Here is a 25613-nt window from a genome sequence, read left to right as displayed (position 1 = left end):
TCCACTGATAAAGTGATCAATGGATGCCAATAGATTTTTGTTCTGAAATGTAACCAACTTAAACAGGCTTAACACTTGAAATATATTAAGTATATACCTAAGCACGTTTGATACATGGCCACAGCAGAGTTAGTGTTGAGATTAGATTCACAGTTTGAACACAATGTATTTTTAATATTCTGTTATTATTTGAGATATGAAATAAACTAAAATGAATCCTCGATATCACCCGTTCATCATGGTAGAAAAGTCTGTTTATTTGAAAATAAGCAAAATAGTGTGCGTCTAACAAACAGTAGTGTTTGAAGTTCACATTCACGGACAGAAATAACAGAAGACAAATATCCACCCACAGCTACAAATGCACACAGGGTTTCAGTTTTCAGCAACATCATCTTCTTTTGGCCAATTTCTTACTAAATGCAACTATTTATGCATTTCACGTTTCATAAAGGCACATAAGGTTCAAGCATCTTTTGGAAAACCGGCATGGCACATGCACATGGACACAGTGTGGTGGTTATATAAGCCTAATTGCATTAATTAATGTAAAAAATATGGTACATCATTCCTGATAAGAGGAATCATTCAAAGAAGCTAAATAGGGCTATCAAAGAGAGCAAGTTATTGCGACCAGTTAGCATGTCAATTTGCTACTCACATGTATTTGTTATCTTACTCCCATTAACAACAATAGCCTACTCAGCCAAAACCCGGTAGTTTAAACCAGTGTTTAGTCAGTCCTGGTCCTGGCACTTTTTAGTGTTTTCCCTGCTCCCAACACACATGATCAAATTCATCAGCTCATTAAGACCCCGTTATTGAGTTAAAGTGGGTGTGTTAAAGCAGGAAAAGCACAGATATATGCAGGACAGTAGGCCTCAGGGACCAGGCTGGAGGAACACTGGTCTAAATTAAACCAGGCATCTTAAACACAAGAGCTATACCCGATACAATACTATTCTCAACCTCGCCAACTTTGACTCACCACTTGAAGGCAATGTTACAACTACGTTAAACAAGTGGCCACTCACAGCAGAAGGGGAGGAGCAGGCAGAGAGAAATGGACTGTTCAGCTGAAACACACTCACCCTCAGCTAGGTTACCTTCAGTGAGCCATATAGTCTTTTTGTTGTTGCGAGCGGTGTAGTCTTCAGCTTGCTTACAAGCGGCCTAGCAGAGTACAGTAATACATATGCCCCGTGTCATCTACTTTGTCTGCTGTTTTTTGGGCTTTAAAAAGGCATCAGATCACAGTGATTTCATGGCAAGTTGTGCTGCTGAATTCTATACTTGAGTTCACTCCCCCACCCTCCCAAGGCTCATCTTACACCCTTCACTTAAGCTAATAAAGCAATGGAACGGCACACATGGGGATGGCACTGGGGAAATCACAAGGGCAAGTGGACGAGGGCTTGTTAAAACCAGTACAGAAACAGGTGGCCAAAAGGCAGTTCCCTTGAAATGGCCTACTGGCAAAATGAAGAAAAACACTCCGCTCTTTCACAAAAACACACAAACTAACGATATAATTCCATATAAAAACGCTCAAACTGACACTGTAATTCCGAACAAAAATTACACCATGCATACTAATACATGCAACAGAGGGCTTCCCTTTTCCCTTATACACTATGAGGCCAAAAGTATGTGGACACTCCACTATTGAGCTCTTAATTTTTGAAAATGATTGGCATTCCACACCCATTGCTAACAGGTGTATAAAATCAACCACAGCCATGCAATCTCCATAGAGACAAACAATGGCAGTACAATGGGTCATACTGTAGAGCTCAGCGACTTTAAACGTGGCACTGTCATAGGATGCAACCTTTACCACAAATCAGTGAAATTGATGCCTTGCTAGACCTGCCCTGGTTAACTATAAGTGCTATTACTGTGAAACCAGAGTACGCTACCTACCAGAATGCATAGTGCTAACAGTAAAGTTTGGTGGAGGAGGGATAATGATTTGGGGCTGTTTTTAGGGTTTGGGCCCATAGTTCCAGAGAAGAGTAACGTTAAAGCCACATCATACCAGGATATTTTATACAGGTATATGGTTCTATCTTGGTGGCAACAGTTTGGGAAAGAGCCATTTCTGTTCTAGCATGACTAGAGTCCACAAAGTCCATAAAGACATGGTTTGATGAGTTTTGTGAGGAGAACTCCAGTCAACACCTTTGGAAGTAACTGGAACATCAACTGCGTGTCAGGCCTTGTTGTCTAACATCAATGCCAAAATCTTTTGGATAGCTCTCCAACAAGAAAGGGGGACTCCATATTAAAGCCCATGGTTTTGAAATAGGATGTCCTGCTAGCCCATACAGGTGTGATGAGCAGGTGTCCACATATATTCGGCCACGTAGTGCATGTTTAAAATAATACAAGTAAAACAAATGATAAATGAATTCTTAGAAACATTAAACTTGATAATCTCTCTCACTCAAGGTGTCTCTCTACATTCAAAGCTCTCAAGCTTTTCCCTGATTGGCTGAGAACATTCCACTGTCGCATAAAAGCTCCATCCTTACAAACCCAAATTATCAGGGATATAGATAAAGTGTATTTGTCTTTGTGCGCTCATAATCTTTCAGTAATCAAAAATATGGATGTGTGAGTATTTTTGGTTGTGTTTGTATGAAGTTTATATCCACAAGGTGGCACTAACAAACATCTGTAGGTCAAAGTCAATGGCAAAAACGTATTGAGGATGTGGAGTGAAGGCTTTTCTGGCCAATGAGTTTTTTTTTTTTTTACTGTTCTGCTCAATACTGCCTTTTTCTGGGTTGGGAAACCGCGTGTGCTTGTTTTAAAGGGCCTATATCACAGAAAAAAAAAGACTTTTTTGCTTTAAAGTAACATGTAAACATTGGTTTCCATGTGTCAAAACAACAATGCAACCAACATAATACCTAGAACATACATGGAAACTATGCTATAACTGTATCATTTTGAATGAACTGTTTCTGTGATGATGCAATAACCAACTCATTTACACATATACATCTTCCTATTCAGGTTACAGCAGTTTAGCCTTGCCCATTCACACTGAAGCTAGAAGGAGAGTTTCAGCTCGGACTGCTTTCTGAATGAGGCGCAATACAGAACAGAGCTTGTTTATCTTCTATCAGTCTTAAAGACACAGTAAAAAAACGGCCTGTTGAATCTGAAGAAATAGAGTTTAGAAAATGGTTATGCAAATGTAATTATGACCATTTTTGTTGCATTACACCTGCATGACAAGTGAATCTCAAGGTGATTTAAAAAACAAAAAAAAACATGATATGGGCTCTGCTTCTGTATGTTTGTGTGATTCTGGAGTTTGTATATGTATGTATGTATGTATGTATGTATGTATGTATGTATTATCCCACCCCTATAATCCAGCCTCCACTTTTGCTATTAGTGTTCAGTGTCTGAGCAGAGAATGCAGGTGGGGATATCAGATTTCCGGTGCTCCATGAATGAGGAAGAGGCTGAGTGGGCCAGTCAGGATGCTTTGGGGCAGGCTCCGCCTCTTGCGACACTGGGGAAAACATGGCACTCAGATGCAGCTGATCCAGAAGGGAGAGACAAGGAGCAGAACGGATAGAGCGCAGGGCTGGAGAGCATATATGAGAGAGAGAGAGAGACAGAGAGAATATGAGCATCAGTACAGAGTTTTCCGATGCAGTTCCCCCCCCCCCCCCCCCAAGCCCCGGAACACAGTTGTGATGTGGGCTGATCAGTTCTCTCATCCAATCACGTATTTTGTTCAAAGCTACTGGTTGAATAAGACATCTATACATGATTTGAGATTACACAACCTGTACACAGTTCTGCTCTCTTCTAGTAATTTATCAATGACCATTTCTGACCACTATTCTGGATTAGTTTAATAAACACAATAACTTGGATTCAATCACAATCTTTAGGCATCATTTTCTGATTTAATTAGGGACATCCTGATTTAATTCTTGCCTCAATTTGAACAAAGAGTCTGAGGCATTATTTGTATTTTCATAGAAGACAGAGCTGCAAAATCTAGATACTATTATACTACTCTATAATTTAATAATACTGTAAAATTACTTTATATCAGTATGGTATAATGTGACATTGTTTTACATTGAGTTATGTAGGGCTTGTCTTCATAATGATGCACGCAGTTCTGCACAAAGGAAAAAATTACAATGTACAGTTTTCAGTGCCACATGTAGTCAATCAGCCAAGACATGTTCACCTTCCAAATTTAGCTATTTTAGTTTAGCGCTGGAGCGATGAAGCTAATGTCGCTAACAAACACTAGAAGTCAATAGTCACCTTAATCTTTTCTGTACAAAGAAAAACTCAACTTGCTCAAACAGCTTCCAGGTCTTGCCAATCTGGTTTAGGACACAGTATGATTTACTGTAAACTATAAAAATGAACAAACAGGCAGCCACTTTAGACAACAACTGTTCTGATGATTTGAGTGGTTGGTGTAGTGTAGTGGTTAACACCTCTGCCTTCTACGCTGTAGACTGGGGTTCAATCCCTCACCTGGGTAAGCACCCTACACTATACCAATAAGAGTCCTTGGGCAAGACTCCTAACACCACCTTGGCCTACTTGTGTAAAATGATTAAATTGTAAGTCGCTCTGGATAAGAGTGTCAGCCAAATGCCTTAAATGGAAATGTAGATCTGGTCACCAAATATGTCTCGGCTGATCGACTACATCTGGGCTAAGTGGGAATTGTGTAAACATGATTGTGTAAACATGATCTAGATACTATTATACTACTCTATAATTTAATAATACTGTAAAATTACTTTATATCAGTATGGTATAATGTGACATTGTTTTTTAGCCTGCCTTTTCAAAATGACTAGTCATTTATTTTATTGGTGCATCTGATCATTTTTACAGTTTCTGTAATGTTCTGCACTGAAATCACTGTAATTTTGCAATTTCTGCTTCACAGTTTTAGTTTCGTTGGACATCATACGTGACACATCTTATCGGATGGTGAACGTGTCTCGATTCCATGCTGTAATATGCCGAGAACAGACAGACCTAAATCCAAAACCTCCAATAGATTTAAAAAAAAAAAAAAAAAAAGATGACATATTTTATAGCCTTTAATTTTTAATATGTATTTTAAAGCTTTATATGACCTTTTAAGGATCCATACAAACCCTGCTACTGGATAGAGAGAGTGTTCACTGTGATGCTTGCTCTACCATTTAAGAACACACCAGTCATGGAGCATTCACTGAAAAACAAAAGTCCTGTAAAATGGTCTCAAATGCTTTTAGGATATATGCTGTTATTCTGACAGATTGTAATACACCGCAGACAGTGTAGGGGGCGATGCAACTTCTGTTATTTTGCAAGGCCATAAAAGAAGAAACTGCTTGCTGCACAGATGAAAGATGACTGCATAATGCCTCGATTAGATCGATTAGACAGATGAATCAACTACAGAAATAGTCTTTAGTCAGAAGCTGAAATAGAAAAATGTGGGCTGGCTAGATTTCTCAGAGGACTGAACTGGGAACCGTGTATCAGTATGTTGTTTACGCTGTATGGATCCATGTATGCGTGTGTGTGCTTACCCTCCCTGTTGTGCAAGTCTCTGAGCATTTTCTTGGCCTCCTGGCTTCCTTTTGCTGCTGCCTGCTGATACAGACTCACTGCAGTTCTGTAACACCGTGAAACCCCAAACCCTTTTTCATAGCACTGACCCAGAAACAGCAGTCCAGTACTGTCCTAGACACACACACACACACACACACAAACACACACACAATTCATTCTTGTTAATACAGATTTCTATCAGTCTGTTCAACATGAAATGTAAAACAAAAACATAATAATTGTGCATTTTATCAGCTCCACTTACCACGTAGGTGCACTTTATATTTGTGTAATTACAGAAAGTCCATGTTTCTTTGTATATTTTGTTCTTCAATGGTCAGGACGGCCAAAAGACCCCACAGAGCAGGTATTATTTAGCTGGTGGATCATTCTCAGCACTGCAACAACTGACGTGACGGTGGGTTTGCGTGTGTTGCGCTGGTACGAGTGGATCAGACAGCAGTGCTGCTAGAGTTTTTAAACACCTCAGTGTCACTGCTGGACTGAGAATAGTCCAAAAAGCCATTCAGTCATTAGCATCTTGTGGGCAGCGTCCTGTGACCCCTGATGAAGGACTGGAGCATGACCAACACCAACAGTGCAGCTTGAGATGAGCTACTGTCTCTGACTTGACATCAACAAGGTGGACCAACAAAGCGGGTGTGTCTAATAAAGTGGACAGTGAGTGGACACAGTGTTTAAAAACTCCAGCAGAACTGCTTTGTCTGATGCCTCCACCACATCACGGTACCCCCGCAGTACTGCCACTTGTTCTGTGGTGGTCCTGACCACTGAAGAACAGGGTAAAAGGGGGCTAACAAAGTATACAGAGAAACGGATGGACTACAGTCTGTAACTGTAGAACTACAAAGTGCTCCTATATGGGAAGTGGAGCTGATAAAATGGACAATCAGTGTAGATACAAGGAGGTGTACTTAATGAAGTGGCTGGTCAATGTGTATAGTGTGTATTGCAGATGTGGGGTGTACTGAGTCTCACTCCACTATCTGCTGCCATTCTGAAGTATTGTACAGACTTTACTCCATCAGCGTCTGCATTCTGAGAGAATAACACTCCCAAGTACAGCTGAGCCTGAGAGAACGACAGAGAGAAAGCAGAGAAAGAGTAAAAAGTCAATAGAAGCTCTATAATAGCTCTATAGAACCTCTGTACATTTTCACAATACACAATAAGTATCAGGATTTTTCCTTTGACCAGATTTGATCATTTAGAACAGACAAAAAAAGAACCAGTAGGCAATTAAAATAAGTTATTATCAAAGCTATGAAGGATTTTTGTGCAACATTTCACATAATGTGCTGCACTAAATACTGTGACAGCGTTTTAGGGCCACTGCTAATAAAAAAAAAAATAGTAGACTTCAAGAATAAAGTCGTACAGTATGATATTTTGAGAATAAAGTCATTTCTATTCTATATTACAGAATAGAACATTACAACTTTTTTCTCAAAATATTATAACTTTATTCTCAAAGTCTACTACTTTTATTAACACTGGCCCAAAAAAGCCATCATAGAATAGAGTTATGCAGGGCTTGTCTTCATAATGATGCACGCAGTTCTGCACAATTCTTTAAAGGAAAAAATTACAATGTACAGTTTTCAGTGCCACATGTAGTCAATCAGCCAAGACATGTTCACCTTCCAAATTTAGCTATTTTAGTTTAGCGCTGGAGCGATGAAGCTAATGTCGCTAACAAACACTAGAAGTCAATAGTCACCTTAATCTTTTCTGTACAAAGAAAAACTCAACTTGCTCAAACAGCTTCCAGGTCTTGCCATCCAGGTCTGGTTTAGGACACAGTATGATTTACTGTAAACTATAAAAATGAACAAACTTTCACAGGCAGCCACTTTAGACAACAACTGTTCTGATGATTTGAGTGGTTGGTGTAGTGTAGTGGTTAACACCTCTGCCTTCTACGCTGTAGACTGGGGTTCAATCCCCCACCTGGGTAAACACCCTACACTAAACCAATAAGAGTCCTTGGGCAAGATTCCTAACACCACCTTGGCCTACTTGTGTAAAATGATCAAATTGTAAGTCGCTCTGGATAAGAGTGTCAGCCAAATGCTGGAAATGTAAAATGAATTCTGACTGCCTGACTCAGAAATATGAATGTGATGTGGAAGCACGCCAAGGGCAGAATTCATGTTCATTTTTATAGTTCCCCATATCAACAAGTCTACATCACCTTAACACAGATCTGGATGTAAGCTGAGGGAGGTTTTGGGGAAGGGTTTGTGGAAAATATTTGGGTGACTACTGAGTTCTATTTTGTTTAGCAACGTTAGCCTCATCGCCCTAGTGCTATAATAAACGAACAAAATTGGCCACCAGATCTGGTCACCAAATATGTCTCGGCTGATCGACTACATCTGGGCTAAGTGGGAATTGTGTAAACATGATTTTTCACCGAGTCATTTCTTTTAAGTACTTGTGATATCCATGACATACTGTGACATCATTCATCACAGGTAAATGATAAATAGGGTCTTATCAGCCCCATGTAGCATTTATTTTAGTTACAAAATCTCCAAATGTGTTTTTGTTTTCATTTTCAAAAAGATACGCAAAGCACTGGTAAGATAAAACATTCAGCTTTTTCATATAAACAATGATGAATTAAATAAAAGCACAATTACAAATTACAGAATAAAATTAGTCTTTTCTCCTATGTGCACACATCTGCTCTCTGTGTCTGGTCAGTACCTCAATGAGTCCAGCGGCTGCTGCTTTGTGCAGCAGAGAGAGAGCAGTAGCAGTGTCTGGGTCTGTAGCACTCTGCTGCCCCCTGCTGTTCAAGAGGAGTTTAGCACACCGGTACTGAGCCTGTCTGTGACCTGCCAGTGCTGCATGTCTGTAATACTTCAACGCCTACACAGAGAGTGGAGCAAAGGAAAAAAAATAAAAACAAAAACACCCAGTAAGCTTATTACATGTGGTTTTTAGATTTAATTTATGTATTATGTTTTAAGCTTTTTAGAGGCTGTATACACTGTCAACTGAAACAAGAACATATATCTCTGTGTGTATGTGTGCAACATATATTGTATCCAAACTACAATACATACACCAATGAGCCAAAGCATTATGAGCACCTGCCTAATATGCTGTCAGTCCTCCATGTGCTGTTAAACAGCTGCAACCTGGGGACTTTAACCTCCAAAGGCACCCTGTGGTGTCTGACACCAAGACGTTGAAGTTGTGAGGTGGAGCTGCCACAGATCAGATTTCTTGTTCCAGCACATCCCAAAGTTACCTGCAGATTCAGATCTGAGGAGTTTGGAGACCAGGGCAACACCTTGTTCCAGAAACCATTCCAAAAGAATGTGTGCAGTGTGGCAGCTGCTGAAAGAAGCCACTGTCAGGGAATATCACTGCTATAAAGGGGTCTGCAATAATGTTTAGGTAGGTGTCATCTTGACATCCACATGAATGCACAGACCCACGGTTTCCCAGCAAAACGTTTCTCAGAGCATCATACTCCCTCCTTTGGCCTGTCTTGATCCCACAGTGCATCCTGGTGCCATCACTTCCCCAGGTAAAGGGTGCACATATACCTGGTCATTCACGTGATGTAAAAGAAAACGCGAATCAGCGGACCAGGTTATCAGCAGACCTCTCAAAACGATTACTAAACGTTTCTGTGGCTTGTGCCACAGTAGTGCTTCTGTTCGTTCGGAACAGATGGGATGGCCTCTGTCCTCTGTGGTCCTTCCTCATCAATGAGCACTGGGTGCCCAATACCCTGTCATCGGTTCATGGCTTGCCCATCCTTGGTCCACTGTCAGGACATACTCACCACTGTGAAACACCCCTCAAGCCCTTAAGCTCTTCACATCTCCCCAAGTTCTCACATATCCAACACGTCGACTACAATAACCGACTGTCTGCTTACCATCTAATACATCCCAGACTGTGAAATGCGCTGCTGTACTGAGACAATCAACATTACCTGCTTCATCTGTGAGTGGTCTTAATGTTTTGGCTCATCCATGTATACCTTTGAGGGAGCTTTCAGAAGCATTACTCTCTTCAGATGTCTGGTTCCCATCACTACCATTGTGAACAACTCTGACTTGGTAAACATCTATAGAATGTCTCATTGAACCTCCCTGAATGTCTCTGTTTACTCCTTATCAATTTGATAATTCAGAAGGCTTAAAAAAAATAAATCAGTGAAACTCTCCATTATACAATTTATGCTCCTCCTTATTGCTGCTGTAGGACTGAAGTGAGTCCACTGTATCATACTGAATTCTGTGAATTGTTCCACCTTACCTTATTGAGGTCTTTAGTGACTCCACGACCCTTCTCGTAACACACTCCCACGTTAAACTGAGCTTTGCCGTAGTCCTGCTGGGCCGAAGCCAGAAAACACTGAAATGCTGCATCATAATCACCTGCTTTAGCGCTCTCTAGACCTGAAACACACACAGATGGACAGATGGACACACAGACACACACACAGCGGGAAGGACATATTAGCAAACAGGAGTTGGCAAAATGAGAGTGGATAGCATTGCAGCACTAAAAGCACTAGAGGGGACCTCACAGGAAATATGGCTAACCAGTAGCGAGCGGAAACAGACAGTTGTGATGTTCACAATTCTGCAAGAGTTTAAATTCTAACCTTAGCCACCAAAAAAATTACTTACAAAAAGCCTGCAATCATAGTGCACCTTTTTCATTATCTTATTGCTGTCCAAAGAAAAACATGTATCTCCATTTGCTTCAATTTTTGTTGGCCCAACAGAGAAGCTCCAAAATCACTTGGAATAAAATCTCTTTATATTGACTTACATTAAAAGTAAAGAATGTCTTCTCCTGCAGAGTTACCAATTTAGAGATATACATTCCTGACAGCGAGGACATATTAACATGGCAAACGCATAACCAAAATTAGCCAACAAATACCAATTTAATTTCGGCCGATCTGTATTGCAAATTGATGACCTACAGTTCAACGTTCAAAGTTTGAGGCTCCTCTGGTAAAACTACATATTTTGTTGATTATTCTAAACTCCTCCTCTACGGAGAACTAACTTCTGCACAATTTAAAGCATACGTGGTTAGCCAGATAAGTGCCACAGCATAACGTTGCCAAATAATGCATGACTCACTAAAAAGACAGTCAGTCCTTACTTTCAAAGCGGCACTTTATTTGATTCCTGTGGTTTAAATAGGCTGTAAACGGCAGATTTTATGTTTAGGAATATAAAATGCCAGTTTAAAGAGCAAATCATGTAAATCATTTCGCAACTTTGGCTAATATACTAGTATTAATTATATTACAAAATTATGAGCTGCTCTGTGCTCGTCATTACCGATGATGTTGAGGATTATGGGTACGCTGTTGTCCGCCACGTCTCTCAGATTCTGCACAGCCTCGTCCAGAGAGTGTGATTTGTGGTTTTCTTGTGGCTGCTCATGGCTAGCACCCACTGCTCCCGGCACAACGGGGGAGGTTTCTTCTGTAATATACAAAAACATAACAGGCCTTTTTACATACTTCCCAGTTTTGCCTTCAAATGCAATAGAAATATTAAGTTGTACACACTTAAAAATAAGGGTTTGTCCATTATTCTCCTTACTACAGAAAATGGTTCTATGTAGAACCATGAACACTCAAAGAGTGCTTTGCATGATTAAAGGGTTCTTCAGATTGATTTATGTTATCTGCATGTATATGTATACATACATTTTAATGTTGCTGAAACAAAACCTTGCATCTGCAAAATGGTAACTTTACAGAGAAGGAAAAAAATCATACTTTACTTTTAATGTAAGTCAATGGAACCAGACTGCTCTTCAAGTCATTTTTGGTCATTTCTCCATTTATCATGAAATTTACACACAATGGAAATGACAACAGGCATCTTCAAATTATGTCAAAAACTCAAAAATGACAAAAATGGAGATACAAGGTTTTGTTCTGGCAACAGTGAGAGTGTTCTGTGAGTGTTCATGGTTCTATATAGAAACATTTTCTTTGTTAAAAACCCTTTAAACATAATTTTTTAATTTGTAAATATGTGCTTTATTAGGAAATCCTATGACCAAAGTACTCTATACATTCCAGTGATGCTTAATGATGACCTGTAATCTAGGGGAATATAAGCGTGCCCTCCTCTAGTATACCCAAGCGCGTTATAAGCGTGCCCTCCACTAGTATACCCAAGCGCGTTATAAGCGTGCCCTCCACTAGTATACCCAAGCGCGTTATAAGCGTGCCCTCCTCTAGTATACCCAAGCGCGTTATAAGCGTGCCCTCCTCTAGTATACCCAAGCGCGTTATAAGCGTGCCCTCCTCTAGTATATCCAAGCGCGTTATAAGCGTGCCCTCCTCTAGTATACCCAAGCGCGTTATAAGCGTGCCCTCCACTAGTATACCCAAGCGCGTTATAAGCGTGCCCTCCACTAGTATACCCAAGCGCGTTATAAGCGTGCCCTCCTCTAGTATACCCAAGCGCGTTATAAGCGTGCCCTCCTCTAGTATACCCAAGCGCGTTATAAGCGTGCCCTCCTCTAGTATACCCAAGCGCGTTATAAGCGTGCCCTCCTCTAGTATACCCAAGCGCGTTATAAGCGTGCCCTCCTCTAGTATACCCAAGCGCGTTATAAGCGTGCCCTCCACTAGTATACCCAAGCGCGTTATAAGCGTGCCCTCCTCTAGTATATCCAAGCGCGTTATAAGCGTGCCCTCCTCTAGTATATCCAAGCGCGTTATAAGCGTGCCCTCCTCTAGTAAACCCAAGCGCGTTATAAGCGTGTCCTCCTCTAGTATATCCAAGCGCGTTATAAGCGTGCCCTCCTCTAGTAAACCCAAGCGCGTTATAAGCGTGCCCTCCTCTAGTATATCCAAGCGCGTTATAAGCGTGTCCTCCTCTAGTATATCCAAGCGCGTTATAAGCGTGCCCTCCTCTAGTATATCCAAGCGCGTTATAAGCGTGCCCTCCTCTAGTAAACCCAAGCGCGTTATAAGCGTGCCCTCCTCTAGTAAACCCAAGCGCGTTATAAGCGTGTCCTCCTCTAGTATATCCAAGCGCGTTATAAGCGTGCCCTCCTCTAGTAAACCCAAGCGCGTTATAAGCGTGCCCTCCTCTAGTATATCCAAGCGAGTTATAAGCGTGTCCTCCTCTAGTATATCCAAGCGCGTTATAAGCGTGCCCTCCTCTAGTATATCCAAGCGCGTTATAAGCGTGCCCTCCTCTAGTAAACCCAAGCGCGTTATAAGCGTGCCCTCCTCTAGTAAACCCAAGCGCGTTATAAGCGTGCCCTCCTCTAGTAAACCCAAGCGCGTTATAAGCGTGCCCTCCTCTAGTAAACCCAAGCGCATTATAAGCGTGCCCTCCTCTAGTATATCCAAGCGCGTTATAAGCGTGCCCTCCTCTAGTAAACCCAAGAGCGTTATAAGCGTGCCCTCCTCTAGTAAACCCAAGCGCGTTATAAGCGTGTCCTCCTCTAGTATATCCAAGCGCGTTATAAGCGTGCCCTCCTCTAGTAAACCCAAGCGCGTTATAAGCGTGCCCTCCTCTAGTATATCCAAGCGAGTTATAAGCGTGTCCTCCTCTAGTATATCCAAGCGCGTTATAAGCGTGCCCTCCTCTAGTATATCCAAGCGCGTTATAAGCGTGCCCTCCTCTAGTAAACCCAAGCGCGTTATAAGCGTGCCCTCCTCTAGTAAACCCAAGCGCGTTATAAGCGTGCCCTCCTCTAGTAAACCCAAGCGCGTTATAAGCGTGCCCTCCTCTAGTAAACCCAAGCGCATTATAAGCGTGCCCTCCTCTAGTATATCCAAGCGCGTTATAAGCGTGTCCTCCTCTAGTAATCCAACCCATTTATCAATACACACATATCCCTGGAGGTGCGTGTGCTTTTCTCTCATTAGAAGTTTTCAAAGTAACCTTGGCTGTTGTGGCTGAGTGTCTCCCTCTGCTGGGAGGAGGCCTGTGCGGTGTGCAGATCAGGGACAGGCTCAGCATTATCGCTGCTGCTCCCCCCACTGCTGTCACTCTGATCTGGGCTCGTCAGTGCCCCCTTCAGACACATCACACTCACACCTCTGGGCAACACATCACGCCTGGACACTATGTGAGAGTGAACAAAAAAAGGAAAGGAAGAAAAAGAGAATATAACAGTGTGCATGACTGTACTTTAGCAGAAATAGGCGTGGTTGTTTAAATGTATGGATGTACCAACTCAGTTCAGTATCCATCTACCTGATTGGGTAAATGAGTAAAGCATGAATAGTGAAAATAAACACAAAAATCAATACATAAATAAATAAACAATAAATAAGTCATACAATTTGATTGTATGTAATGTTGTTGCCTGAACATGCAACATAAAACCACAGACCACAACCCAGCAGCTGATACTGCCTCTCTTAAATGGGAATTCCACTGATGCTGATTTTTTGAAACTGCTGCATATTTAAGTTATTGAGATGTAAAGAAAACGATTCAGGGTGGTTTGCTGTGAAATGGACTATTGTAAAGAAACCAACTGATTTCTTTACAGTGACAGTGAGAGGAACCAGGGGCCACGATATCTACAACTCAAATAAAGCTATTTTATTTGATACCCAAAAATGTCATGCCTCTTTTAATGTAATGCTGAAGATGGTAAAATAGTGGTAAAGCAGAAATAAATAAGCTTCATTTGGGAACTATTTTGCCTTACAGCACCCTGCAAGTATCTCTTCCCCATGAATGGACTTCACGTTTTAGGCCAAAAGCTTATTTCACAATTACTGTAAAACAGTTTCTCAGGCTTGCGGCAACATATTCTTAACCACTTTCTGTACGGGAGCTTTTAGAGGCTTTAAATGCTTTATGTCTGGTTCCTGTCACCATCACTGTGAAAATTCTTGGCAGGTTTCTGTAAACGGATCATTTCATATAAAACCACTTAAATGATTAAAACATCAGAATCAGTGGAAGTCCCCTTTAAGACTTTTATGAAATGGCTTCATTTAGACAAAGTTATAAGTGGGAATATAAGCGGAAAAACAAACATATTTGTAGTCCAAGATGTTTGAGAGCTGTTTTACTGTCAGTTGTTTGTTCTAAAGTTTGACTAATTTCATACAAGTTAATATACAAAAGTGACTAATACAATATAGATTTAAACATTATAAACTAGACATCAAACCAATTTGGTTTTTTTTTTTCAATTTTCTAATGTTTTAGGAAACACAAGACCTTGTTAAATGATAAACGACGATACTGCAATGACTAATTGATATTTTTGTCAAATTAAATCCTCCAAGATTTCATCACATTTTTAAAATACTTACCTTATTTTCTCAATGTTATACAGCAAGCAAACATTTTGTACCCGCTAATGATGATGCTCAGTAATCCATAGTGTTTGACTGGACCGTATAATGACCAACAGTACTCACGTATGTCTAGCAGAATCCTGTAGGTGCATTTATGGATGAGGCCAGGCTCTCTGAGGCGTGGTGGTCCTGCGCTCGGCTCGCCCACAGAGGAGAACTGAGAGTGGATCCTTCTGCAGATCTGCATGAACAGAACTGCCGCAGCACCCTACAAACAGGCCATTCTCATTAATGTGCAAGCATCTCCATGCAAGTCTTCAAGTGTGACTCATTCAACTGAGTGAAACACGTTTTATGCTCATTTTAAAAAATGTATTTTTTAAAAAATGTTTCATGTTCATTACAATATTGTGCTTTTCTTAAAAAAAAAAAAAAAAAAAAAATCAAAATTTGGGCTCCATTAAGCATTACTACTACACACTGACCAGCCACTTGATTTAAAAAATAAAAATAAAAGGATCACTTAAATACACCTCCTTGTTTCTACGCTCATTGTCCATTTAATCAGCTCCACTTACTATATAAATGCACTTTGTAGTTCTACAGTTACAGACTGTAGTCCATCTGTTTCTCTGCATGCTTATGTTAGACCACTTACACCCTGTTCTTTAAAGGTCAGGACCACCACAGAGCAGGTACTATTTAGGTGGTGGATCATTCTCAGCACTGCAATAACACTGGTGTGATGGTGGTGTGTTAGTGTGTGTTGCGTTGGCCTGAGTGGATCAGACAGCAGTGCTGCTGGAGTTTTTAAACACCTCAGTATCACTGCTGGACTGAGAGTAGTCCTTCTTCTTCTTCTTCTTTCGGCTGCTCCCTTTAGGGGTCGCCACAGCGGATCATCTGCCTTCATCTTGCCCTATCCACTGCCTCCTCTACTTTCACACCAACCATCTCCATGTCCACCTTCACTATATCCATAAAACTGAAGAGGTCTACCTCTTCTCCTTCTACCTGGTAGCTCCATCTCCAACATTCTTTGACCAATATATCCACTATTCCTCCTCAACACATGTCCAAACCATCTCAACCTGGCCTCTTTGGCTTTATCTCCAAACTGCTCCACCTTCACTGTCCCTCTGATCTGCTCATTTCTAATCTTGTCCATCCTTGTCACTCCCAAGGAAAATCTCAGCATCTTCATCTCCGCCACCTCCAGCTCAGCCTCCTGTCTTTTAGACAGAGCCACAGTCTCCAAACCATACATCATACATCATAGCAGGACGCACTACTGTCTTGTAAACCTTCCCTTTCACTCTTGCTGCTATCCTTTGGACTGAGAGTAGTCCACCAACCAAAAATATCCAGCCAACAGTGCCCTGTGACCACTGATGAAGGACTGGATGAGTATTATAGGATATCTAATATAAACTGTGCAGCAAGAGATGAGCTACTATCTCTCACTTTACAGGTGTGACAGTGAGTGGACACACTGTTTAAAAAACTCCAGCACCACTGCTGTGTCTGATCCACTTGTACCAGCACAACACACACTAACACGCCACCACCATGTCAGTGTTACTGCAGTGCTGAGAATGATCCACCACCCACATAACACCTGCTCTGTGGTGGTCCTGACAATTGAAGAACAGGGTGAAAGTGGGCTAACAAAGTATGCAGAGTAACAGACGGACTACAGTCTGTAATTACAGAACTACAAAATATGATATAGTGGAGCTGACAAAATGGACAAACAGTGTAGTTAGAAGAAAGTGTACATAATGAAGTGGACAGTCTGTGTCATTTACTAACTGTAAACCAAAGCAGAGAGTGTTTGTATGTGTGTTCTATACCCAGCCCACTGCATCCAGCGCTGAATATCGTGCCAGACCAGCATAACAAAACTGTGATGTTCTTTTCTTCTTCTTATTCTGCTCTCCATCCTTGCCTCTCTGAGAGCTGAGAGAGAGAGAGGCAGAGAAGAAGTTACAATGGAAACCTTTGGCACATAAATAATATAAACATAAATAAAGGTATATGATTGTGTACATGTTTCTATGTATGCTTGGCAGTAGATACGAAAGTATATACGTGGAAATTAAAGTGCACCCTTATCTTCTCAAAGAGAAAAAACATAAAGATAAGAGTTGGCAAACAAACAAAGGTGCCTGCAGCTGATTAGTGGACATTTCTTGAGCCATTATGTTCGCTAATTCACTTGCATAATGCAAAAATGTCGTCATAAATTTGAACGAAAGAGCAACAAGAAGTTGCTTGATTATAAACATTTGTCTATAAATTCAGTATTTTTTCACACGTTTGAGAAAAACAACAGTTTTATCGTCTTCTATGGCCTAATTTGCACAATTGTCTCTTAACATTTCAGATTATCACATATAATTTGACAGCTGGATGGAAACCTGACTTCAGTTTTCTGAAATTTACAATTATGGCATTTGGCAGACATTCTTCTCCAGAGTGACTTACAATATGATCATTTTACACAGGTAGGCGAAGGTAATGTTAGGAGTCTTGCCCAAGGACTCTTACTGGTATGGTGCAGGGTGCTTACCAGGCAGGGATTGGAGCCCAGTCTGCAGCGTAGAAGGCAGGAGTGTAACCCACTACACTATACCAACCACATGAAATCTTTACAGCAGAGTATAAAACCAAAGGTAGGTTATCTGTTTCACACAATGCATGGCTATAATTGTGAATGGCTCATTCTTTCAACAGGGAATACTTTCCACTATCTGCTTACATAGAAGCAAATAAACAAGCCATGGCAATTCAGTTACAGAGACAACAGAGAGAGTGATAGGGAGACTTTGTGAAGGAGGAGTACGCAGATGGAGTGATAAGTGGATGAGTAGCTGAATACCTGCTGTCTGAGGTGAGGCGGCTGGTGGACAGGACCGTTGAGGAACTAATGACCTCATCCTCTACATGGTGACCGTTCGAGAGACGCAGCGGTCCATTCCCATGACAGCGGCTCAACACTGCAGCGAAGGAGCAGGACAACAACGAGAGTGAACATTGATTCATAACCATTCTGCTTTATAAGACACAAGTTATTTAACACAGGCATAATTACCTCAAAACCTGCAATAACTACACTGAACCTGGCCACTTGTATCAATTAACACTCAATCATTAATACTAAACAACAAACTCCAGCCGGCGTAGGGCCGAACAAACTCCAGCCGGCGTAGGGCCGAACAAACTCCAGCCGGCGTAGGGCCGAACAAACTCCAGCCGGCGTAGGGCCGAACAAACTCCAGCCGGCGTAGGGCCGAACAAACTCCAGCCGGCGTAGGGCCGAACAAACTCCAGCCGGCGTAGGGCCGAACAAACTCCAGCCGGCGTAGGGCCGAACAAACTCCAGCCGGCGTAGGGCCGAACAAACTCCAGCCGGCGTAGGGCCGAACAAACTCCAGCCGGCGTAGGGCTGAACAAACTACAGCATGCGTAGGGTTAATCAAACTCCAGTCTAAATAGAGTTGATCAAACTACAGCCTACATAGTGCTGAACGAACTAGTCAAACCCACATAGGGTTTAATCAACTACAGCTTACATCACGTTATATAACTTCTGTAAAAGTCTTTTATGTAAGTCCTTCATTCACATTAAAAGATGATTAATGCTGAGTAACCCTCTGCTTTCCTTATGGTTTCTAATAAAACCCAAATAAAAATAGAAGTTATGCAACGAAACTTAATCGCACTTACGACAAACCACACACTAACATTTTGTAATAAAAGCTGTGTCTGTGTGTGTCTGTCTGTGTGTGTCTGTCTGTCTCTGTGTGTGCCTGTCTGTCTGTCTGTCTCTGTGTGTGTCTGTCTCTGTGTGTCTGTCTGTGTGTGTCTGTCTGTCTGTCTGACTGTGTGCCTGTCTGTCTCTGTGTGTCTGTCTCTGTCTGTATGTGCGTCTGTCTGTCTGTCTTTGTGTGTGTGTCTGTCTGTGTGTCTGTCTGTATGACTGTGTGCCTGTGTTTGTGTGTGTCTGTCTGTCTGTGTGTGCGTGTCTGTCTGTGTGTGTGTGCCTGTGTGTGTGCCTGTGTGTCTGACTGTGTGCCTGTGTTTGTGTGTGTCTGTCTGTTTGTCTGTGTGTGTCTGTCTGTTTGTCTGTGTGTGTCTGTCTGTGTGTGTGTCTGTCTGTCTGTCTGTCTCTGTGTGTGTCTGTCTCTGTCTGTGTGTCTGTCTGTCTGTCTGTCTCTGTGTGTGTCTGTCTCTGTCTGTGTGTGTGTGCCTGTGTGTCTGTCTGACTGTCTGTGCGTCTGTCTGTCTGTCTTTGTGTGTGTGTCTGTCTGACTGTGTGTGCTTGTCTGTCTGTCTGTGTGCCTGTGTGTGTGTGTCTGTGCCTGTGTGTGTGTGTGTGTGTGTGTGTGCGTGCCTGTCCCTACATCAACATGCTCATGTTTTCACCAATTCGCGGACAGCTCGTCCCCACAAACAACAAAAACACACGAACGTACACACAGGCTGCGTCCAAAAAGTGCACACTTCCATTCATCCAGACTACACTCCTGAAGGCGCTACTGCTGCTGCAGTTACTATTTGTAGGTTCTATGAAGTGTGCTACTACGCGGTTTAGGACGCAGCCACACACCCACACCGTACACACTGTACACTAATTAACTAGACCGAGGCTGCAGTTTGAACTCACCTCTGCCCAGCAGTCCTTGTACTCGCCACATCTCGTGTTTCGGTGGTCAGTGCGTGTGCTCGGTGTTCGGATGGTGTTCAGGGAAACGTTGGTGTTTGATGTCCGGCAAAGCGCCGTTTATCCTCAAGACCCCATGGCTAAAAACACCAAGCAGCGCTGAAGCGGCTACAGCGAAACAAAAGTCACGAGTTATTTCCGGATGATGAGGGGCGGAGACTGGAGCATGATGCAAGCAGACATGACGAAAGCAAATAAACTGCGCTCAAATAAAGGACTGCGTCGAAGAATATGATGATATTATAACATGCTTCATATTACTCATTACAAATATAAAAAAAGAAAATATTATATATTGCCCTTTGCCATATGTTTGATAAATATATTTTATTTGCAAAGAAAAAAGAAAGAAAATAATAAAAATAAAAAACATCAAGACAAAATCAAACTGAACATAAATAACAAAGAACATTTCTGCAATTAAATTAAACAGAACACAAATGACAACACAAGCAAATTATTTACTTTATTTTAGTTTTTTTTTATAAGACTTTTCGTTTATTATGTAGTTATATATGCTTTGATCATGTAATCATTTTGTTTTTTATTAATTTGTATTATTTGACTCAATTATATCGTTTTGCATATATTATAACTATATAACTATAACAGTATTGTTATAACTTATATTATCTGCGCAGTGCAAGAAAGCACAGAGTTGCTATCCCACTGCCTATAGGTAAGTATAGCCACATGAGGGCGCCAGATACACAGTAAACAAGAAGCACCTTCATTCCTTCATACACTCACAATTCCAAGTGTTGGGAATGCAAATAAATAGAGCTATAGTTTTATGCCAGCCACATTACATCACTTATACAGTATGAGGGCTAAGAGCCTTGAGCTCTTTCCAAACAAGCGATATTTTAGAATTTAAGCTGGTAACACCATCTACAAGAGTTATGTACTCTGTGCCTAACACATGCAGGGATTCCCCTAAAAGCCCGTGATCTTTGCTGTAGTTATCTGAGCCTCTTGTCAGAGAGATGCTGTATTGTGTTTGTGTTTCTGAGCGGCTGTGAAGCGCAGATACAATCCTGCCCTGTTTAGTCATAGCTGGATGTGTTTGTCTGGCCTGTGTTTGCCTCTTCTGTGTTGTAATATTTGCTTCTGTGTCTGTATTCAACCCTGTGACACACCTTCTCACTCCTACATTCCCAGGAGGACAAGCGGAAATAATTTCCTCAAAAAACACACAGCTTGTTTGTCAGGACAGGGGCTTGTTTTGAGGGCAGCTGGCCTGGTTTTGCTACTTAATGGGAATTGGCTTGAAGGCTACCATTCGAGGCCCCTAGTTTTCTGTAGGACACCCTTAGATCCCACCAGAAAACCATGTGCCTGGAATCAGTCACAGATCTTTACACTGTGATATCAACTCATTATGAAAAGCTAAAACACATCTAGCCTTGACTTTCCAGGCTTTTTAATTGTTGAAGACCTTCGGCATTACAAAAATAGCCCTAGACTAGGCCTAATCCAACTCTAAGAACCAGCCCCAAGAGATTCAGATGGGTCAGTTAGGGCATTTTTTCCACTATACGTTCAAAAACAAGAACTGACCTGAACAAGAACCGATGGCACTCACAGTTCTAGTTAGTTTCCACCTGCTTGAGCTCAAATCAGTCTGTATTCCAGTGTATTCTGAGCTGGTGCTGGTTTAGCTGGTCAACCGGGGTGGTCATGCGTACTTACCAGCACACTAGCATCCAAAGCTCAACATATGATGGTTTTGCTGGTGACCATCTTGCTGAAAAAGGACTATTAGAAACCTCTGGGGTTAAAACCCAATGCATTTGCTTTCTAATAGGATTCGGCTTGTATCCTACAGACAGCACTAGTTTCCTGTAAAACATCTTTGGATCCCATTAGGAAACCTTCAAATGTGTTTAGAATCAGCCACTGGTCAACCTTTAAACCATTAGGATCCTTTACATTATAATAAAAAAGCCAAAACACATTACAAAACTACAGGAACCAACAAAAATACTTCATGGCTTTTATGTTTTTTTTCTGCAATGCTGGTGTTGGCTTTTCTAGCAGATAACAGCAGAAACCACCATCGTTGTCATGTTCAGTGGTCAGGACCCCCATGGACCCTCACAGAGCAGGTACTATTTGGGTGGTGGATCATTCTCAGCTATGATTGCACTGGTCTGAGTGGATCAGACACAGCAGTCCTGCTGGAGTTTTTAAACACCTCAGTGTCACTGCTGGACTGTGAATAGTCCACCAACCAAAACATCCAGCCAACAGCGTCCTGTGACCACTGATGAAGGACTAGAGGATGACCGACACAAACTGTGTAGCAACAGATGAGCTATCGTCTCTGACTTTACATCTACAAAGTAGACTGACAAGGTAGGAGTGTCTAATAGAGCGGACACTGAGTGGACACAGTGTTTAAAAACTCAAGCAGCACTGCTGTGTCTGATCCACTCAGACCAGCACAACACACACTGGCACATCACCACCACATCAGTGCTTCTCCAGTGCTGAGAATGATACACCACCCAAATAGCACCTACTCTGTGAGGGTCCATGGGGGTCCTGATTACTGAAGAACAGGGTAAAAGGGGGCTAACAAAGTATCAGAGAAACAGATGGACTACAGTCTGTAACTGTAGAACTACAAAGTGCAGCTATACAGTAAGTGGAGCTGATAAAATGGACAATGAGCTTAGAAACAAGGAGGTGGTCATAAATGATCGGTGTACATGATACATATTACAATATAGGTCTGTATCTGTCACTTATAGACATATGTATGACATACATGCTGACTTCTTTGACAGATCGTTTTGGACAGTATTGGACAAAATATTATGTGTATACAGATGGCATATTATACTTATATGCAAGTTTCATGTTATATAATATAAAGCGTTGTGCTCTTGTAACTGCCATGTGTCATTACTATTTGAGTCATTATTGTTTTTTTCTGCTTTTATTAATACTAATTAATACTACCTATTAATAATAATAATTCTGACAGAAGAAGTGGTGCGGACAGTTTTGAGGGCATGATAACAACAGTATTCAAACAGACGGCTGGTCTTTAGGAGCTGAAAATTAGAACCAGGCATGCTGGGGAATGTTTAGATCTCCAGATCTTTAGCACTTAGCTATAACAGTTTGCCTCAATAGTTTGCTCCACATTAAATGAAACACTAGTCCTTTTAAGCTTTCAGCTGTGTGTGGCCTTCATATAAGAAAGACCACGTATGTATATACAGTATTATTCAAATATCAGAGACCCTTTCATTTAGTTTATTTCCAGCCAAAATGGCCATTAAGTCCAAGTTACTTATTTATGCAGACATCACATACAAATGCATGTTCATTTATGCATATAGCACATTTTTAGTCAGTTTTTAGTGTGTCTACCCTTCGCCTTTGTTATTCTTTTCAGAAGACTGACTCACAGATATTTCATAGATATTTCTCCACACATCCTTCAGTCATCGAACTTGCACTTTCTGCTAATTGCAGTGACAAATTTAGTCTTGTCAATCCATGAACCCCTCATCTACGTCTCAGATGTCCAGTGTTTTGGTTAAAATTAGTTTCTTTTTTGTTTATTTTATTTTCCCAGCTACACATCCTTTCAGACCCATTGCGTTGAGTTATCTTCTGGTGGGCAGATCTTATCTAATGGTGGACAGATCTTCTAAGAAATATCTTCTTTAGCCATGTTAGAATTTTTAAGGCAGCTGAGGTGAGCTTGGGTAGTTGTTTATGTCATATGCCATAATGTCACTGCTTTTGGAAAAGCTTTCGGTGCAAGGTCGCAGCTGAAACTAGTTGGATTTAAGATTGAAAGTATGGAAAAGTTTTTGTCACTGTAAAATTAATAACCGGTACTTAATAGTCATTTTGACTTGAAATTAAACATAGCAGGGGCTGGCCTCTTTAACCCAGTACTGTATATATATATATATAAAATAACTTGGAATTTACACTAAAATTCTTTTGCTTTGAGTGGCCCTATACCTTAATTAAGCTTATTTTATTAAAACCAATAACTGACCATTACATTTTGTCACTCCTATGACAGTCATAACACTACTGAGACTTTACCAGGTGTTTCAGTAGTGACTGTTTCGGTAGTGACAATTTTAGCTATTCGTGGACAGAACTCACAAACGCTAGCCAGTACCTGACCAACAAACACAGCTTTGAACAGCTGAATACATATAAAATCTTTTTCATTTTTCATTAAAACACAAAAAAGTTGAAAGAAATGAAGAAAATATATGTTTCACTAGTGACAATTTGTACTGTTGCACACTGATTTTCAAGCTTTGGGACACATTTACTTCAAAATAATGGGAAATAACTACTTACCATGTGGCCATGAAGGACAGGGATGCAGTCTCACTTCCTGATCTAAAATATGGGGATGTGGCTAAAATAAGCCTCCACCTATGGAGAAAAACTTTCGGTAGAGATGTGATAACAAGGGACAGCACTTTTTAAAGCTTTTATTTTTTAAAGTTAAACTCATGATACATCAAAATCTTTTGACTTCACTTTAAAATCTTAGTTTTATTGTTCTGTTTTTTGTTAGTTTTTTAAATATAAGTATTATTTTCACAAGTGTAAATTTAGAGGTTAGGGTTTCAAACAGACACCTCCCAACAGAGAGTACCCTATTGATGATCATTTTGTATATCGCTGTTGTTGGAACAAAATCTCATATGTCCAAAATGCTAACTTTACAGGAGAAGGAAAAAATATACTTTACTTTTAATGTAAGTCAATGGAACCAGACGTTCTTTCTAAGTTATTCTAGACCATTTCTTTTGGTCCATTCATCATGAAATTTATACACAGTGTAAAGGGCAACATTCCTTTTCAAATTTTGTCAAAAACTGAAAAACAACAAAAATGGAGATCCAACAGCAGAGATATATTTAGCTTATTACTCTTTCAATTAATGCCTTGGGTTTAAATCATAACATATTCCATTTAAATATCTAAGGTCTGAATACTTAGTTGTTTTTTTCTTATAGTTTTTTATAACTGTGGGCCTGCAGTTTATGACATCATTTGGTAGAATGGTCCATATCGCTGCTGTCAGAACAAAACCTCGCATCTCCATTTTTGTCGTTTTTCAGTTTTTGACATATTTTGAAAGTACCCATTGTCCTTTACAATATTTGTGAATTTCATGATGGATGGACCTACAGATAATAAAATAATGACTTGCAAAATAGTCAGGTTCCATTGACTTACATTAAAAGTAAAGTGTGTTTTTTCCTTTTCCTGTAAAGTTCTCATTTTGGAGATACAAGGTTTTGTTCTGACAACAGGGACATACTGTATGTGCATATGAAAGGCCATTGCTTTGGTTGCGGAATTGAGTGGGAAGGAGCACCATGTAATTCCAGATCTAATATCAATAGCGTAGTTGGCTTTTTTATCAATGAACACATGGTTTAATTCTATTTCTGTTATCTGGATCACAACAGCTGGCCAGGAAGAGCAGGCCTACCTTACTTAGTCATCTCCCCAACAAACCCCTACTTTAAAAGTGGAAAGTTCATGTTTATGCATGAAGGCCATGTATGTGTGTTAGTGAGGGTGAGCGTATGTGGTTCAGTGTGTGTGTGTGTGTGTGTGTGTGTGTGTGTGTGGGCGGTCCAGTCTGTAATTACTGTTCCTCCCATACTAACATGTCCCAGTAGCTCAGTGTCATGCACCCGTGTTGAGAGCGTTTCTAAAAGGAAAAGTCGGTTTTGGTTTCAGTCTCCAGGAAGAAGAGTGGAAGGCCTGCGATGGACGTCATTGTGGCTCATCATTTGGTCATTCTTTAAATGACATAAAGCCTGACCTTAGGAAGTCTGCCTGCACTGAACCGCTTAAAATGGATCCCACTACAAGACTCAGATGTGGTGGACTCTGGTTAGCAGCATCCACCACATGGCAGGAACGGTCAAAACCCGGCGAGTCCATGCGGACCTCCTTCAAGAT

The 25613-nt window shown here is 40.9% G+C and overlaps 1 protein-coding gene across 1 annotated transcript; it reads right to left on the bottom strand.

Annotated features, from left to right (window-relative positions):
* Positions 1 to 236: 236 nt before the first annotated feature.
* Positions 237 to 19784, bottom strand: dele1 (DAP3 binding cell death enhancer 1). Its single transcript, XM_037544898.1, has 11 exons — positions 19584 to 19784; positions 17796 to 17913; positions 16768 to 16873; positions 15038 to 15182; positions 13536 to 13718; positions 10956 to 11102; positions 9910 to 10052; positions 8338 to 8502; positions 6604 to 6696; positions 5583 to 5736; positions 237 to 3604 (listed from the first exon to the last, which is right to left on the bottom strand). The coding sequence occupies exons 1-11, from the start codon at positions 19612 to 19614 to the stop codon at positions 3369 to 3371; spliced, it is 1521 nt and encodes a 506-aa protein (XP_037400795.1). The 5' UTR covers positions 19615 to 19784; the 3' UTR covers positions 237 to 3368.
* Between the last annotated feature and the right edge of the window lie 5829 nt (positions 19785 to 25613).

This window comes from Pygocentrus nattereri, chromosome 14 (assembly GCF_015220715.1).
Source record: "Pygocentrus nattereri isolate fPygNat1 chromosome 14, fPygNat1.pri, whole genome shotgun sequence".
NCBI lineage: Eukaryota > Metazoa > Chordata > Actinopteri > Characiformes > Serrasalmidae > Pygocentrus > Pygocentrus nattereri.
Note: the sequence above shows the minus strand (reverse complement) of the source record. Positions and strands in the feature narration are given on the sequence as shown.